Source organism: Macrobrachium rosenbergii, unplaced genomic scaffold (genome assembly GCF_040412425.1).
Source record: "Macrobrachium rosenbergii isolate ZJJX-2024 unplaced genomic scaffold, ASM4041242v1 60, whole genome shotgun sequence".
Classification (NCBI taxonomy): Eukaryota; Metazoa; Arthropoda; class Malacostraca; order Decapoda; family Palaemonidae; genus Macrobrachium; species Macrobrachium rosenbergii.
The window spans coordinates 1012240-1025777 of NW_027100732.1; the positions used below are offsets into that span (position 1 = coordinate 1012240).

The 13538-nt window shown below is 51.8% G+C and overlaps 1 protein-coding gene across 5 annotated transcripts in view; it reads left to right on the plus strand.

Annotated features, from left to right (window-relative positions):
- loco (locomotion defects) overlaps window positions 1-13538 on the plus strand; it is a 61335-nt gene that overhangs the window by 3705 nt on the left and 44092 nt on the right. For 4 of the 5 annotated variants that reach the window (XR_010852943.1, XM_067103245.1, XM_067103241.1 and 1 more), the window contains exon 2: window positions 3504-7057. Coding sequence is in view for 4 of the 5 variants with exons in the window: in XM_067103245.1 (XP_066959346.1) it covers window positions 3527-7057 (3531 nt within the window). In the remaining variant the exon portion in view is untranslated. Of the gene's footprint in view, window positions 1-3503; window positions 7058-11581 lie in introns of those variants that run through there. The other variant, XM_067103246.1, reaches the window with a different exon arrangement.

A 13538-nucleotide genomic window follows, 5' to 3' on the forward strand; every position in this document is an offset into this window, starting at 1 on the left:
TTATTTTATATTAAAATAGCGTTTTGTTATTTTTTTTTGGTCTTGAAACCTTCATCTGATTAAAAGGCCTTGTTTCTATAATTTAAAATAAGAATTTTATTATTTTCTTGATCTTAAAACCTTCCTGAGTTTAAATGGCCCATTATTGGAATTTGAAATAAGGCCTTTTTTATTGTTTTCTTAACCATAAAGCTTTTGTTATCTAAATGGCCTGCTATTTTTACATAAAACAAGGCCTTTTTTTATTTTCCTGACCTTAAAACCTTTATCAAATTAAATGGCCTTGTTGTTTAAAATAAAAGTCCTTTTTTTATTTTTTTAGTCTTAGAACCTTTGGCTATAAATGGCCCTGTCTTTTTAATATAAAAAAGGCCTTTTATCGTTTTCCCGACCTTGAAACCTTCATCAGTTTAAATGGCCAGTTTTTTAAATGTACAAAAGGTTTTTTTTTTATTATTTTCCTCACCTGAAAATCTTCCTCATTTCAAATTTGAAATAAGGTCATTTAATTTTGCTGACCTTAAAACCTTCGTCAGTTTAAATGGCCCATTTAAAATGAGGCCTTTTCTTAGCTTCCAAACCGTATGATCTTTGTCAGTTTAAATGGGCCATTTAAAATGAGGCCTTTAATTATTTTGAAAATCTTACGATCTCTGTCAATTTAAATGGCCCAGTCTTTTCAATTTGAAATGACGTCTACGCTTCTAGCGGCCCTTTAATAGTTTCCTTGACCTTCGTCAGCCTGAACGGCCGACCTCTTGACGCGACCTTTCGTTTTGTGTCGCCGTCCGATGGCCCCGGGGCATCGGTTGGGCCATGCCTGGTGTCGGTACCCACGGGTCGTAGGGACCCCAGGAACCTCGTCTCCGCTTCAGGAGCGCGTGGCCCTTTTTGGGGGGCGGGGTACCTCCCTCGCGTTCTTGTCTCCCGAGGGGCTCGAGAGGTCCTCCTTCTTTTTTGGAGGGCGGCCCTCCAAGGGCCTGGCCTTCTCCGGTCTTCCTGAGGGCGGCCCTTGAAGAAGGAGGTTCGAGAGGTCCCTAGATTTCCCCGACTCCCTCGTGAGTCTTCTCGTTTTCCTGGCCGCCTTTTTACGGAGGGGGGCCCTCCAAGGGCTTAGCCTTCTTCGTTCTTCCTTAAGGGGGCCCTCTTAGGGCCTGGCCCTCTGTGTTCTTCCTTGGGGCGGCCCTCGGAGAAGAAGGGGCCGTAGTATATTGCCAGGGGTATTACTTAGTAACTGCCACCCGGCGAGGGTAACGGCCCGTTCCTGTCCGGGTACTTTCGTCGGTATCGGAGAGGATTTTCCTTCCGTGTTCCCCGTATTTTTAGGGTTTGGTGTGACATGCCCCCCGCCCCCCCGAGATATAGGTGCCTTTTTACGATAGATCCTTACGTCTATCGGTCCCTCTGTGCCCCTAAAACTAGGCCCTATCCAAGATAGATTCTTACGTCTATCGGTCCCTCTGTGCCCCTAAAACTAGGCCCTATCCAAGATAGATTCTTACGTCTATCGGCCCTTCTGTGCCCCTTGAACTAGGCCCTATCCAAGATAGATTCTTACGTCTATCGGCCCTTCTGTGCCCCTAAAACTAGCCCCTATCCAAGATAGATTCTTCTATCGGTCCTTCTGTGCCCCTAAAACTAGGCCCTATCTAAGATAGATTCTTACGTCTATCGGTCCCTCTGTGCCCCTTGAACTAGGCCCTATCCAAGATAGATTCTTACGTCTATCGGTCCCTCTGTGCCCCTAAAACTAGGCCCTATCCAAGATGGATTCTTACGTCTATCGGTCCTTCTGTGCCCCTAAAACTAGGCCCTATCCAAGATAGATTCTTACGTCTATCGGCCCTTCTGTGCCCCTTGAACTAGGCCCTATCCAAGATAGATTCTTCTATCGGTCCTTCTGTGCCCCTTAAAGTAGGCCCTATCCAAGATAGATTCTTCTATCGGTCCTTCTGTGCCCCTTAAAGTAGCCCCTATCCAAGATAGATTCTTACGTCTATCGGCCCTTCTGTGCCCCTTAAAGTAGGCCCTATCCAAGATAGATTCTTACGTCTATCGGCCCTTCTGTGCCCCTAAAACTAGGCCCTATCCAAGATAGATTCTTACGTCTATCGGCCCCTCTGTGCCCCTTGAACTAGGCCCTATAAAGGCCGTGGTTTGTGTATCACGAAACAAAACTATTTTGTATCTATTAATTTTGTAAGACAGTAGTATATAGAAAATATATAGACGCCTTTTTACGATAGATTCCTACTCCTATCGGTCCTTGTGGGCACCTTGAACTTGGCCCTATCAGGGCCGTGGTTTGCGTTTTATGAAACAGAATTATTTTTTATATATTAATTTTGTATGTCAGTAGGACCTCATTTCATCAGATAATTCTGGAATTTGATGCAGCGTTAAGTATTAAAGTAACTGAAGTAATAAGTAACTTTACTTTAAGTATAAAAGTAACTTCTTTTAAGCAGAAAAGTAACTGAAGTTATAAGTAACGTAGACCCCAGAGTACAGCGGACGCTTATGAAGTTCTGTAGCGCCAAAGTCGCTTCTGAAAAAAGGTTTATATTCGACTTTCCGTTAAGTGGAAAAGTAACTGAGGTTGTAATTAATGTAGGGGAGTACCTGTTACTTTTAGGGGAGTACCTGTTACTTTTAGGGGAGTACCTGTACTTGTAGGGGAGTACCTGAACTTGTAGGGGAGTACCTGTACTTGTAGGGGACTATCTGTATCGTAGGGGAGTACCTGAACTTGTAGAGGAGTAGCTGAACTTGTAGGGGAGTACCTGAACTTTTAGGGTACTATATGTATTGTAGGGGAGTAATCTGAACTTGTAGGGGACTATATGTATTGTAGGGGAGTAACCTGAACTTGTAGGGGACTATTTGTATTGTAGAGGAGTACCTGAACTTGTAGGGGACTATCTGTCTTGTAGGAGGAGTACCTGAACTTGTAGGGGACTATCTGTATTGTAGGGGAGTAATCTGAACTTGTAGGGGACTATCTGTCTTGTAGGGGGAGTATGAACTTGTAGGGGACTACCAGAACTTGTAGGGGACTATCTGTCTTGTAGGAGGAGTACCTGAACTTGTAGGGGACTATCTGTATTGTAGGGGAGTAATCTGAACTTGTAGGGGACTATCTGTCTTGTAGGGGGAGTATGAACTTGTAGGGGACTACCAGAACTTGTAGGGGACTACCTGAACTTGTAGGGGACTATCTGTCTTGTAGAGGAGTACCTGAACTTGTAGGGGACTATATGTATTGTAGGGGAGTACCTGAACTTGTAGGGGACTGTCTGTCTTGTAGGGGGAGTACCTGAACTTGTAGGGGTCTATCTGTCTTGTAGAGGAGTACCTGAACTTGTAGGGGTCTACCTGAACTTATAGGGGTCTATCTGAACTTCTAGGGACTACCCGTACTCGTAGGGAACGGGGACCATTAGGGCCCCACCCGTTACCTGACGGACCACAGAAACTAACGCCGTTCTCGTTTCCCGTTGCAGACAGCGCCTAAGCCAAAGCAAGCATGCACAACAACAACAATCGCCGCAGAAAGAAGCGGCCCAGCTACGGGGTGCGGACGGTGGAGATCACCAAGGGCAAGAACGGCTTCGGCTTCACCATCAGCGGCCAGGCGCCCTGCATCCTCTCCTGCATCGTGCCCGGCTCCCCGGCCGAGCGGGCCGGCCTCCGGCCGGGCGACTACCTGATCGCCGTCAACGGCCAGAACGTGAGCAAGGCGCCCCACGACGACGTGGCCCGGCTCATCGGCCTGTCCAAGCTGCTGAAGCTGCAGATCGCCGAGAACTACTACTCGGACAGCTCGGACGACGAGTTCGTGACCGTCAGCCGCCCCAAGCCCAAGTACCCGAACCGCCTGCGCCACAAGAACCAGCAGACGCGGGCCGAGAAGGTCGTGCGGGACCTGCAGAGCGGGGCCATCTTCAGCGAGCACACGGCCATCCACCTCGTCGAGGCCGCCCTCCTCTCCGACCGGGACGCCTGGCCGGAGTCGTCGTCGTCCGCCTTCCCCCCGAAGGGCCTGGCGGGAGTGACGTCCTCCGTGTCTCCCGTGCCCGACGGAGGCGGGGATGCAGGGGTGGGGGTGGTTCCCGCCATCGCCCCCTCGTCCTCCACGTCCCCGACCAGGCTCAGGCCCGACCAGATCCACCTGGTGATGGCCGAGGCCCGGCAGGCCACCAGGACGCCCCGGCCCATCAAGGAACCCCAGCAGCAACAGCCGCAGCAACAGCAACAGCAGCAGCAGCAGCAGCAGCCGATACCCAGGTCGCGACACGTCCTGAAGAAGAAGGACAAGTCGCCCAAGGGGAAGCAGTTGCTGCAACGAAACTCCCCCCACGGCGGCTTGTCTCCCGAGACCATACAGCAGCAGCAGCAGCAGCAGCAACAGCAACAGCAACTCCCTCCCCAGCAGGAGATGCAGCCACAGCAGCAGCCGCAACCCCAAAGACAGCAGAGCCCCGTGCAGCAGCAGCAGCAGCAACAGCAGAAGGGCATGTGGGGCGGCAACAGCAGCAGCTCGGGACCTGAAGGAGGGGGAGGGGGCGGCCACCACCACAAGAACAACAACAACAGCAACAGCAACAGCCTCCTGACGGAGCAGGAGATCAACAAACTCCTCTACCCGACGCTCGCCGAACTCCACCAGCAGCAGGCCGCCCCGCCCAACGACTTCGGCGAGGCCCTCTACCGGGCCGTGGTGGGGTACCTGGGAACCATCGAGATGCCCAAGGAGCCGCAGGGCGGCTCGCGCCTCACGGCCATCGGGAACTGCATCCGGCGCCTGCGGATCGAGAAGAAGGTTCACACGCTGGTCCTCATGTCGGTGTTCCAGGAGCGCGTCGTCCTGACGAGCCCCCACGGGCTGACTCTGGCGCAGTACCCCGCGGAGCGGATCGCCGCCTGCGGGGTGTACGCGGACGACAAGAAGTTCTTCGGGCTGGTCACCGTCCACGGGGCGTCCGGGGACGAACTGAGCGACGGCAGCCAGGACGGAGGGGGAAGGAGCGAGTCGGCGTCCTGCCACGTCTTCATGGTGGACCCCAGGATGGTCCAGCACGCCGACCACGCCCGCAGGGCCAAGAGCTTCCGCCTGGAGTGCACGCTCCTCCACCAGGAGGCCCACCCGCACCCCCATCCCCACCCCCACCCCCACTGCCAGGAGTTCCCGGACTCCGTGGAGCCGATCGTCCTCGTCATCATGAGCCTGTACCGCCACCGGGTGGGGTTCCACCTGGACACTGGGGCCCCCGGGCTCATCAACGTGGAGGCCCAGCAGATGTCTCCGCAGCACTCGAACACCTCCTCCAACTCCTCCAACTCGGACTCGGGAATCGGCTTCCGAGACGACGGGGGCCACCACTACCACCACAACGACCGGGGGTTCGTCGTCGAGGTCGACGAGAGCCACCGCATGCGCATCCAGAACTTCCCCCTGGTGGGGAACCTCCGGGGCGGCAACTTGAACGAGGAGTCGAGGCCCAACATCGAGAGCCACCACCGGATCCCCCTGGACCCCCACCGGGGGCTGGACAACCACAGGGTCAACCTGGAGAACGCCAGGGCGAGCCGGCTGCTGGAGAACGCCCGCGCCAACATGGAGAACCTCAGGGCCAACCTGGACAACCACCACGGGCTGAGCAACAGCACCGACAACTACCGGGTGAGCATCGAGAACCACCGCCTCCACCTCGACAACGGCCTGACGAACGGCTACGCCAACAACGTCGTCAGCCTGAGCGAGATCTTCAGCGGCTCCTCCTCGAGCGCGAACCTGCGGGCCATCGTGAGCGAGGCCAACGGCCAGAAACTCTTCGACAAGCTGGACAACGTCCGGGCCAACGTGAACGACCACTTGCGGGTCAGTGTGACGGACAAAGTGCTCGGGAATATCGGGAACACCATCGGGAACATCGATAACCTCCGGGTGAGCGTCAGCGACGCCAAGTGCCTCAGCGACCTGCGGGCGAGCCTCGCCGAGAGCCGCGTGAGTTTAGTGGACGGGAGGACGAGCATAACGGACGACCTGCGCGCGGCCCTCGAGGACGAGATCAGGAACCACGTGGACGGGAGGACGAGCATCACCGACGACATGCGGACGGCCCGGGACCGAGGGGGCGTGAGCAAGACCCCCGTGGTGATGGGAGGGGAGTGCGGGACCCCGGAAACGGGGCGGCTGACCGTCCGAGCGATGCCCGACCCCGTGGGCTTCGAGAGGTCCCCCGGGTGCTCCATGCCCAGCGATTCCCCCGTGCACGTGGCCTCCATGAGGCATTCCATGCACAAGTACCTCCAGCACAAGCAGGAGCACCTGGTGAAGGTGTCCCAGAAGATCAACAGGCGGGAGTCGGACACCGGGGGGATCCACCCCCTGAGCGTGCGCGCCTTCTCGCCCTCCACGACCAAGGCCGCCCCTCCCCCCACCACCCCCACCATCTGCTCGGCCTCCCTCCTCCAGGACAAGCTGGACCTCGAGCTGTCCCTCAAACTCTCGCCGAAGGTCTTCGGGATGCCCCAGCTCCCGCTGGGGGCGTCCCTCTCCCCTCTCCGCCCGAGGGCCCCCTCCGAGCGCTCCTTCACCAGGTCTCTGGAGGACCTGCGAGACTCCTCCACCAGCGACGGGGTCACGGGGCCCCTCGGGGGCGGCGGGGGGGGCGGCGGCGGCTGCGGGAGCAGCTTCCGGGACGGCTCGGAGAGCGACCACGGGCTGGACCGCCTCAGGCACGTCCCGCTGACGCCCTTGGCCCGGCTCCTCCACGCGTCCGAAAACAACCTGACCCAGTACGGCCACATCTACCCCGGGGAACACCACCTGGGGGCCTTCCGAGCCGTCCCTCCCAGGGCCCTCCGCGACCCGCCAAATCCGCTGGGCGTCGGGGTCGTTCCCCGAATGGGGGGCCTCGTGGGGGTCAGCGTGCCCCTGGATTCGGGGGACGAGAACACGGAGACGACGGAGAACACTGGCGAGCAGGAGGGGAGTCAGGACGTTCACCCTCCCACGCAGGATGAGTTTTCGCACGACTCCGACTCCGAACAGGTCAGTGGTTTTGCCCGAAGGCGGAGATTTATCTTATTTCTTTTACAGGTTACTCTTGACTGTCGTAGGATTAAAGGATTCTATTCTCTGTTTCAGATTGTGGTAGGATTAAGGTATTTTATTCTCTTTCAGATTGTCGTAGGATTAAGGGATTTTATTCTCTTTCAGATTGTCGTAGGATTAAGGTATTTTATTCTCTTTCAGATTATCGTAGGATTAAGTATTTTATTCTTTCAGATTGTTGTAGGATTAAGGTATTTTATTCTTTCAGATTGTCGTAGGATTAAGGTATTTTATTCTCAGATTGTCGTAGGATTAAGGTATTTTATGATTGTCGTAAGATTAAGGTATTTTATTCTCTCAGATTGTCATGGGATTAACAAATTGTATTCATCTCTAATTGTGGCAGGATTGATGGATTGTATTTGTGTGATTGTCGGAGGATTAACAGACTGTATTCTCTTTCAGATTGTTGTAGGATTAGGGTATTTTATTCTCTGCTTCAGATTGTCATGGGATTAACAAATTGTATTCATCTCTAATTTTGGCAGGATTGTGCATTTGTCTGATTGTAGTAGGATTAACTGATTGTATTCTCTGTTTCAGACTGTCATAGGATTAAGGGATATTGTTCTCTGTTTCAGATTTCCATGGGATTAATGGATTGTATTATGATTGTGTTAGGATTAACAGATCATATTTGATTGTGTAGGGTTAATAGACTGTATTATATCCCTGATTGTGGTAGGATTAACAAACTATTTGTCTGATTGTGTAGGATTAATAGATTTTATTATGTGTATTATGTCCCTGATTGTGGGAGGATTAATAGATTGTTCTATTTCTGTTGTTTTCTACGATCGTGTAGGGTTAATGAATCATAATGGTTTCTGATTGATTAGGATTAATGACTAGTATTTGCCCTTGACTGCAGTCAAGAATTTTAATGTTCGATGGTCACGCCCCCTCAAAATATCCTCTGCGGTCCTTTCCAGTCCCCGCGGAAGGCCGTAAGTCCCCGCGGAAGCCGTTGGTTTCGCTAAAACGGGGACATATTCACCAGTGGTGTATCCCTCCCGCGGTTCCTTTCATAGGGCTCCCTAATTCTTTCATTGCATTTTAGCGTGTCCCTAAGGCACCTCTTCGAAGACCTGTTCCCCTATCACAAAAGGGCTCTCATTGCCCCTCTATCTCTCTTTGCTCTTGCAATGTTTCGGGCGTCAAAAATCTCACCCCTAGGTCACCTGGCTACAGCATCTTCCAAGGTCCCCCTCTCCTGCAGTCCTTCGTTGCACAGGGCCTCAATAAACGATTTTCGTCGCTGACTCTTGCAATAACCTCCTCCTGTCTCTGGTCCAAATCTGGTAGTATGGTAGGGGGACGTCACTAGTTGAATTAGTCTCTCAGGTCCCCTTTTATGGCATGGTCAAGTAAGCGTATTCTTCCATGATTTATGCCCCCTGTGGTCCTGGAATATTCCATATGTCGCGTTCTGAGGGCCCCTTGAACCTTTTCGGCTCTTGCGTTCCCTCTCGGCTCCTCTGCTGTGCCGTTAGTTTGCGGTATTGTCTTCGTTCGGAAGGTTCTCGAAACATTTTCAACTCGGAACTTCTCCATTTTCGTCTCCTTGAAACGTTGGCCCTTTTCGTGACTTTTCCGTCTTTGCTGTGCCACTTTCTGCTGTGCTTGAAGGCTCTTTCCTTCTTGTCGTTCGACGATATCTGTATTTATTCTTTTCTTCTGTGTTCCACAATCTTTTCTGTGTTTCTCTGTCTGTAAAACCCATTCCCCAGTTCCAACCTGTATACTTCATCAGACCACCTTTTGTGTGAAGTCTTACAGTGGCTTCTACGGGCCACTTTTTGACACTATTATCCGACACTTTTTCGTGACGGCCCTTTGTTTGACATCTTTCGATTTCCAGCTGTAATCTCTCGGCTTAACCTCGTGTCTACGTACCCTACCCTTTGCATAAGCACAAATTACCTCATTTACTTGTGACCAGTAAATTTCTGAGCGAAGCATTCTCAAGCTTCTGATCCCAGGTTAGACAGAGTTTGCGACTGTGGGACGCGTTTGTTGGTCAGTCCGTATTTGGAGAAGTTGCAGCGAGTGGGATTCACTTTCTGGTTTTTCGTCTCGGATTACGATTTCATTTTGGGGTGACTTTTAGGCAGGAGTCGGTTATCAGGCGTCGTGTTCGTCTGTCATTGTGACTTGGACGATAAGTCGTTATATTGGGCGGTATGGTGGGCAATACCATTCCGCCCCTTTTCTCGGACCTCAGGGGCAATCCAGCCATCTTTCCCGTGAATTGCGCTGTGACATTTTAAGTCAGCAGTGTTGTTCCCTTCTTTGGTGATTCCCTGTTCAGTTAAAAGATCTTCGATTCCTGTCCCACGCACGAATCTAAAGTGCGAGTAGAGGATACGAACGACGTCCTCTCCAGAAATTTTCGTGTATCGCTCTAGATTCGTCATAGCGAACGTATGTTTGTTCCCCACAATCTCTGGTGTGCCCTTGTGTCATCGTCTTTGTCTTACCAAGGGGCCAATCGTTGTTCTCTACCCCTGTTGTTCTTCCGTGGCCCTTTGTTCTCGAGCCGTAGGTCCTGGACAGTGGTGCTGGGAAGTCGTAAGAGGGCCCTATGTCCTTCCGCTGTTTTGGCCAAAGTTGCACCCCCATAGATGCCCCATGGTACGCCTCGTTGTTTTTCTTGCACCCGTAGGTCATAGGAATTCTGGAAGGTCATAAGGGGACCCTTTTTTCTTCTGTCTTTCTCGAGCCACAGGTCGTAGACAGGAGTTCTGGGAGGTCATAAGAGGGCCCTCTCTCTTGCTGTTTTTCTTGAGCCGCAGGTCGTAGACAGGAGTTCTGGGAGGTCATAAGAGGGCCCTCTCCCTTGCTGTCTTTCTTGAGCCGCAGGTCGTAGACAGGACTTCTGGGAGGTCACAAGAGGGCCCTCTCCCTTGCTGTCTTTCTTGAGCTGCAGGTCGTAGACAGGAGTTCTGGGAGGTCATAAGAGGGCCCTCTCCCTTGCTGTCTTTCTTGAGCCGCAGGTCGTAGACAGGACTTCTGGGAGGTCATAAGAGGGCCCTCTCCCTTGCTGTCTTTCTTGAGCCGCAGGTCGTAGACATGACTTCTGGGAGGTCATAAGAGGGCCCTATGTCCTTCTGCTGTTTGGGGCGAAAGTACATTCTCATAGATGCCCTGTAAAACTTCTCCGTGAGGGCCCTCGTCACATACATCCCCCGCAGGTATATTGTCCTTCCCGTGACTAATGTCCAGCGCTCGTTTTGCGCAGTCCTTGACCCTGTCTTGAGGCTTTCCGTGCCACTGTCTCGGCGTTGGGTGAAAGCGTAGGTTACCCTGGACCATTGACAAGCCTCTGAATTGTCGATCGAGCATTAGACTCGCAGAATCAGTTCCTGTAGGGGGGGTCACTTCGATCGTATGAATCTGTGGGCGGGCGAGGAACGGTATCTCAAGTTGCAGGGCTGCGATAGGCGACTCGTTCCTCGAGACTGGACGTCTCGACCCCATAGCTCATCCCATCGTCCCTTCTTTGAGGGGGCCAGCTTAGTACTTGGGTTGGATGTTGGGTTTGCCGAGAGTAGATTTGAATCGTGTGTCCATTTTTTTATCGATTTTATGGGTCGATGGATGTTCCAAATGAAGATTTTCATTGATGAATTGTCTTGTATTTAGTTTTGAGAATTATTTTTAAATATGTTTGAATACATTTTAATATTTAATATTTTTTAAAATATATTTTAATAGTTTTTAGTATATTATAATAGTTTTTAATGTCGTAATGGGTGAGTGGAAGAAGGCCATATGTCCAGTCTTCTTTTTTTTTTTTTTTTTTTTTTCTCCAGACCATCTGGTGAGTCTCTCTCTCTCTCTCTCTCTCTCTCTCTCTCTCTCTCTCTCTCTCTCTCTCTCTCTCTAAATCAGCTATCAGGATGTAGTCCTGATATATATATGTCTGTATTATAACATAAAAAAAAAAAAAAATATATATATATATATATATATATATATATATATATATATATATATATATATATATATATATATATATATATATATATATATATATATATATATATATATATATATATATATATATATATGCACACACTCAGATGTGTGTCACAAACCGCGCGTACATGTCTCACGTACACACAACTACGCCAAGAGTTATGACCGTTTCCTGTTGTCTATGATAAGATATCTGCATCCTGTAGTGGTCGCGTTCACTATCGCCACTCTGTCGGGCTGAAAACGGTTACGCACATGTATAAATATTTATATATTTATATAGATTATACATTTAAAGCGATTTGGGGTCGGCGTCGTATCTTAGAGGGGCCCTCTTCTTGAAACGGCACAGCGGCCAAGATTTTCTAGAGTTATCCGTAACGTCCCGTTCCCTCGGAGCCGCTTTCCGTCGCCCGGGCTGGATTGCGTCTGAACGCGACCTGGCGCCAGCGTTAGATACATTTATGTTTTTATTGTCTCGGTCGCTGCCATCCAATGTTATATGAATGTCCATCGGAGTGCAGCTGGTAGTGTTTTTGTGTGTGCGCGAAGCTGCACAGGCCTGTGGTTTGATAGCAGATGTGGCCGCTACAGGCCTACTTATCGTGAAGCGAGTCATTTATTTCGTAGGCTACGCGAGTGAATGTATATTTGTGTACGTAACTTTGTTCGGTGGGGTTTTTCATATTGTTTCCTTCAGCTGAAGGAACCGGAAGTCAGACATTTCCCGAACGATTTGGTTCCGAGCGATGAACAGGGACTTGAGAACAGCCAGCGGACCTTCAATCTATGCAGGGCTACTTATGTAGAGGCAAGTGGCTGAACTCGTAACCCTATGCTAGATGACAGAGTCCTGACATTTAGACGGTCGGATATATCGTTATCGTTACATTTAAGCGTGAAGTTTTATGTGACAAACTAACTGATTTCCTGTTCGTAGACGATGTTCGTGTTGCCAGGCGTTGTTGGAAATCCAGATCCGTCTGTCGTTTAGCGTTCCCAAAAGGTGTCGCTTGACGTCATCATCAGACTAAGAGATGTTGCGGTTTGCAAGCGGAAGTGATAAGTGACTGGGCCCGGGGCCGACATAGCCTCCGATCGTGACCTTAACAGCCGTCATGCTCTGCTGTTTCAACAGCAGCCAGCCCAAGAAGGGCGAGGAACCGAAGCGCCAGGAGCTGGTTTACGAGTTCCCTGACAGGGATAAGCCCGACGAAGCCGGCGGCCCTTTAGCCGCTAAAGTCGTGACGTCTCAGCCGAGGCCGGCCTCGAAAGCAGTTTCCGAAGTTGGGAGCAAGCCCGAGGGACCGACTCAGGCTTTGTCGACGGCTCCTCCCGTGGCTGATTCGAAGGTTCGGGCTTCAGGGGGGGTGAGTCTCGAGGCCGAGTCGAAGCCTCGGCCGCCCGAAATAACCTCGGCTAAGTTGGACGAGGTCCTCGCGTCCGGGAGCGACTCCCTTTCGGAAAGCTCGGACGAAGAGACTCCGCTGATTTCGGATACTCTTCCATCGACGGGACAGGGAGAAACAGAGAAGGGCATCAAGAAGCAGCTCTCGGTCGAGGAGCCTCGGCCCTCAGCCGCTGGGAATTTGGTCGAGCCAGTGGCAACAGAGGGTCAGCTGCCAACGACGGGCTCGGAAGAGCAGAGGGACTTCCCTACCATTGGAGAAAACGTCATCGAAATTGCAGAGATCCAGCAGATCGAGAACAGCGAAGTGGCGTTCGAGATGGTGGAAGCTGCGGAGGAGGAGCTCGTGGCCTCGCCCGTCGTGGTAGGCATTCCCGAAAGCGGTGGAAGTTTACCGGAAGGAGGAGGAGTCGCCGTGACTAGGAACAAAGAATCCTCGTCGGACGTCAAGGAACACCGCATGTTGGTCGGGAAGAACCGCTCCTTCAGGATCTACAGGCAGTCGGTGAGCGAAGAGGTCCTCGAGGAGACCTGGTGCGTAGCGGAGCCACTGGTGAGTCTGGAACCCGACATCGTCAGGATAACTTCCGTGACGGACGAACGCAGCGAGGAACTGCTGCCGTTGCTGGGGGAAGAGACGACCGTTGCGTCTGGGGGAGGGACGCCGCTCGTCTTCGGGGAACAGGAGCTTCGTGCAGCCTCCGAAGAGACGAAGAAGCTTCGAGAGGTCCCTGCTGATGAAGATCCTGCGCCCTGCAAAGGATCTGTTGCCCTGTGTGAAGGATCTGTAGCGCAGAATCTTCAGGGTTGTGAAGGACCCGTTGCCCTGAATCTTCAGGGGCTTGAAGCATCCGAAGAGACGGAGGAACTGCAGTGGGAGGTCTCCGCAGAATACCCTACGCCCTGCGAAGGCTCCCAAACCCCGCACATTCACCTGTCCTCTGCAGACGGAGGTCCTGTAGCCCAGAGCAATAATGAGACCCCACCAGGAGTATCTCCTCCGGATGCCTGGCAGGGCTCCGAGGAGAC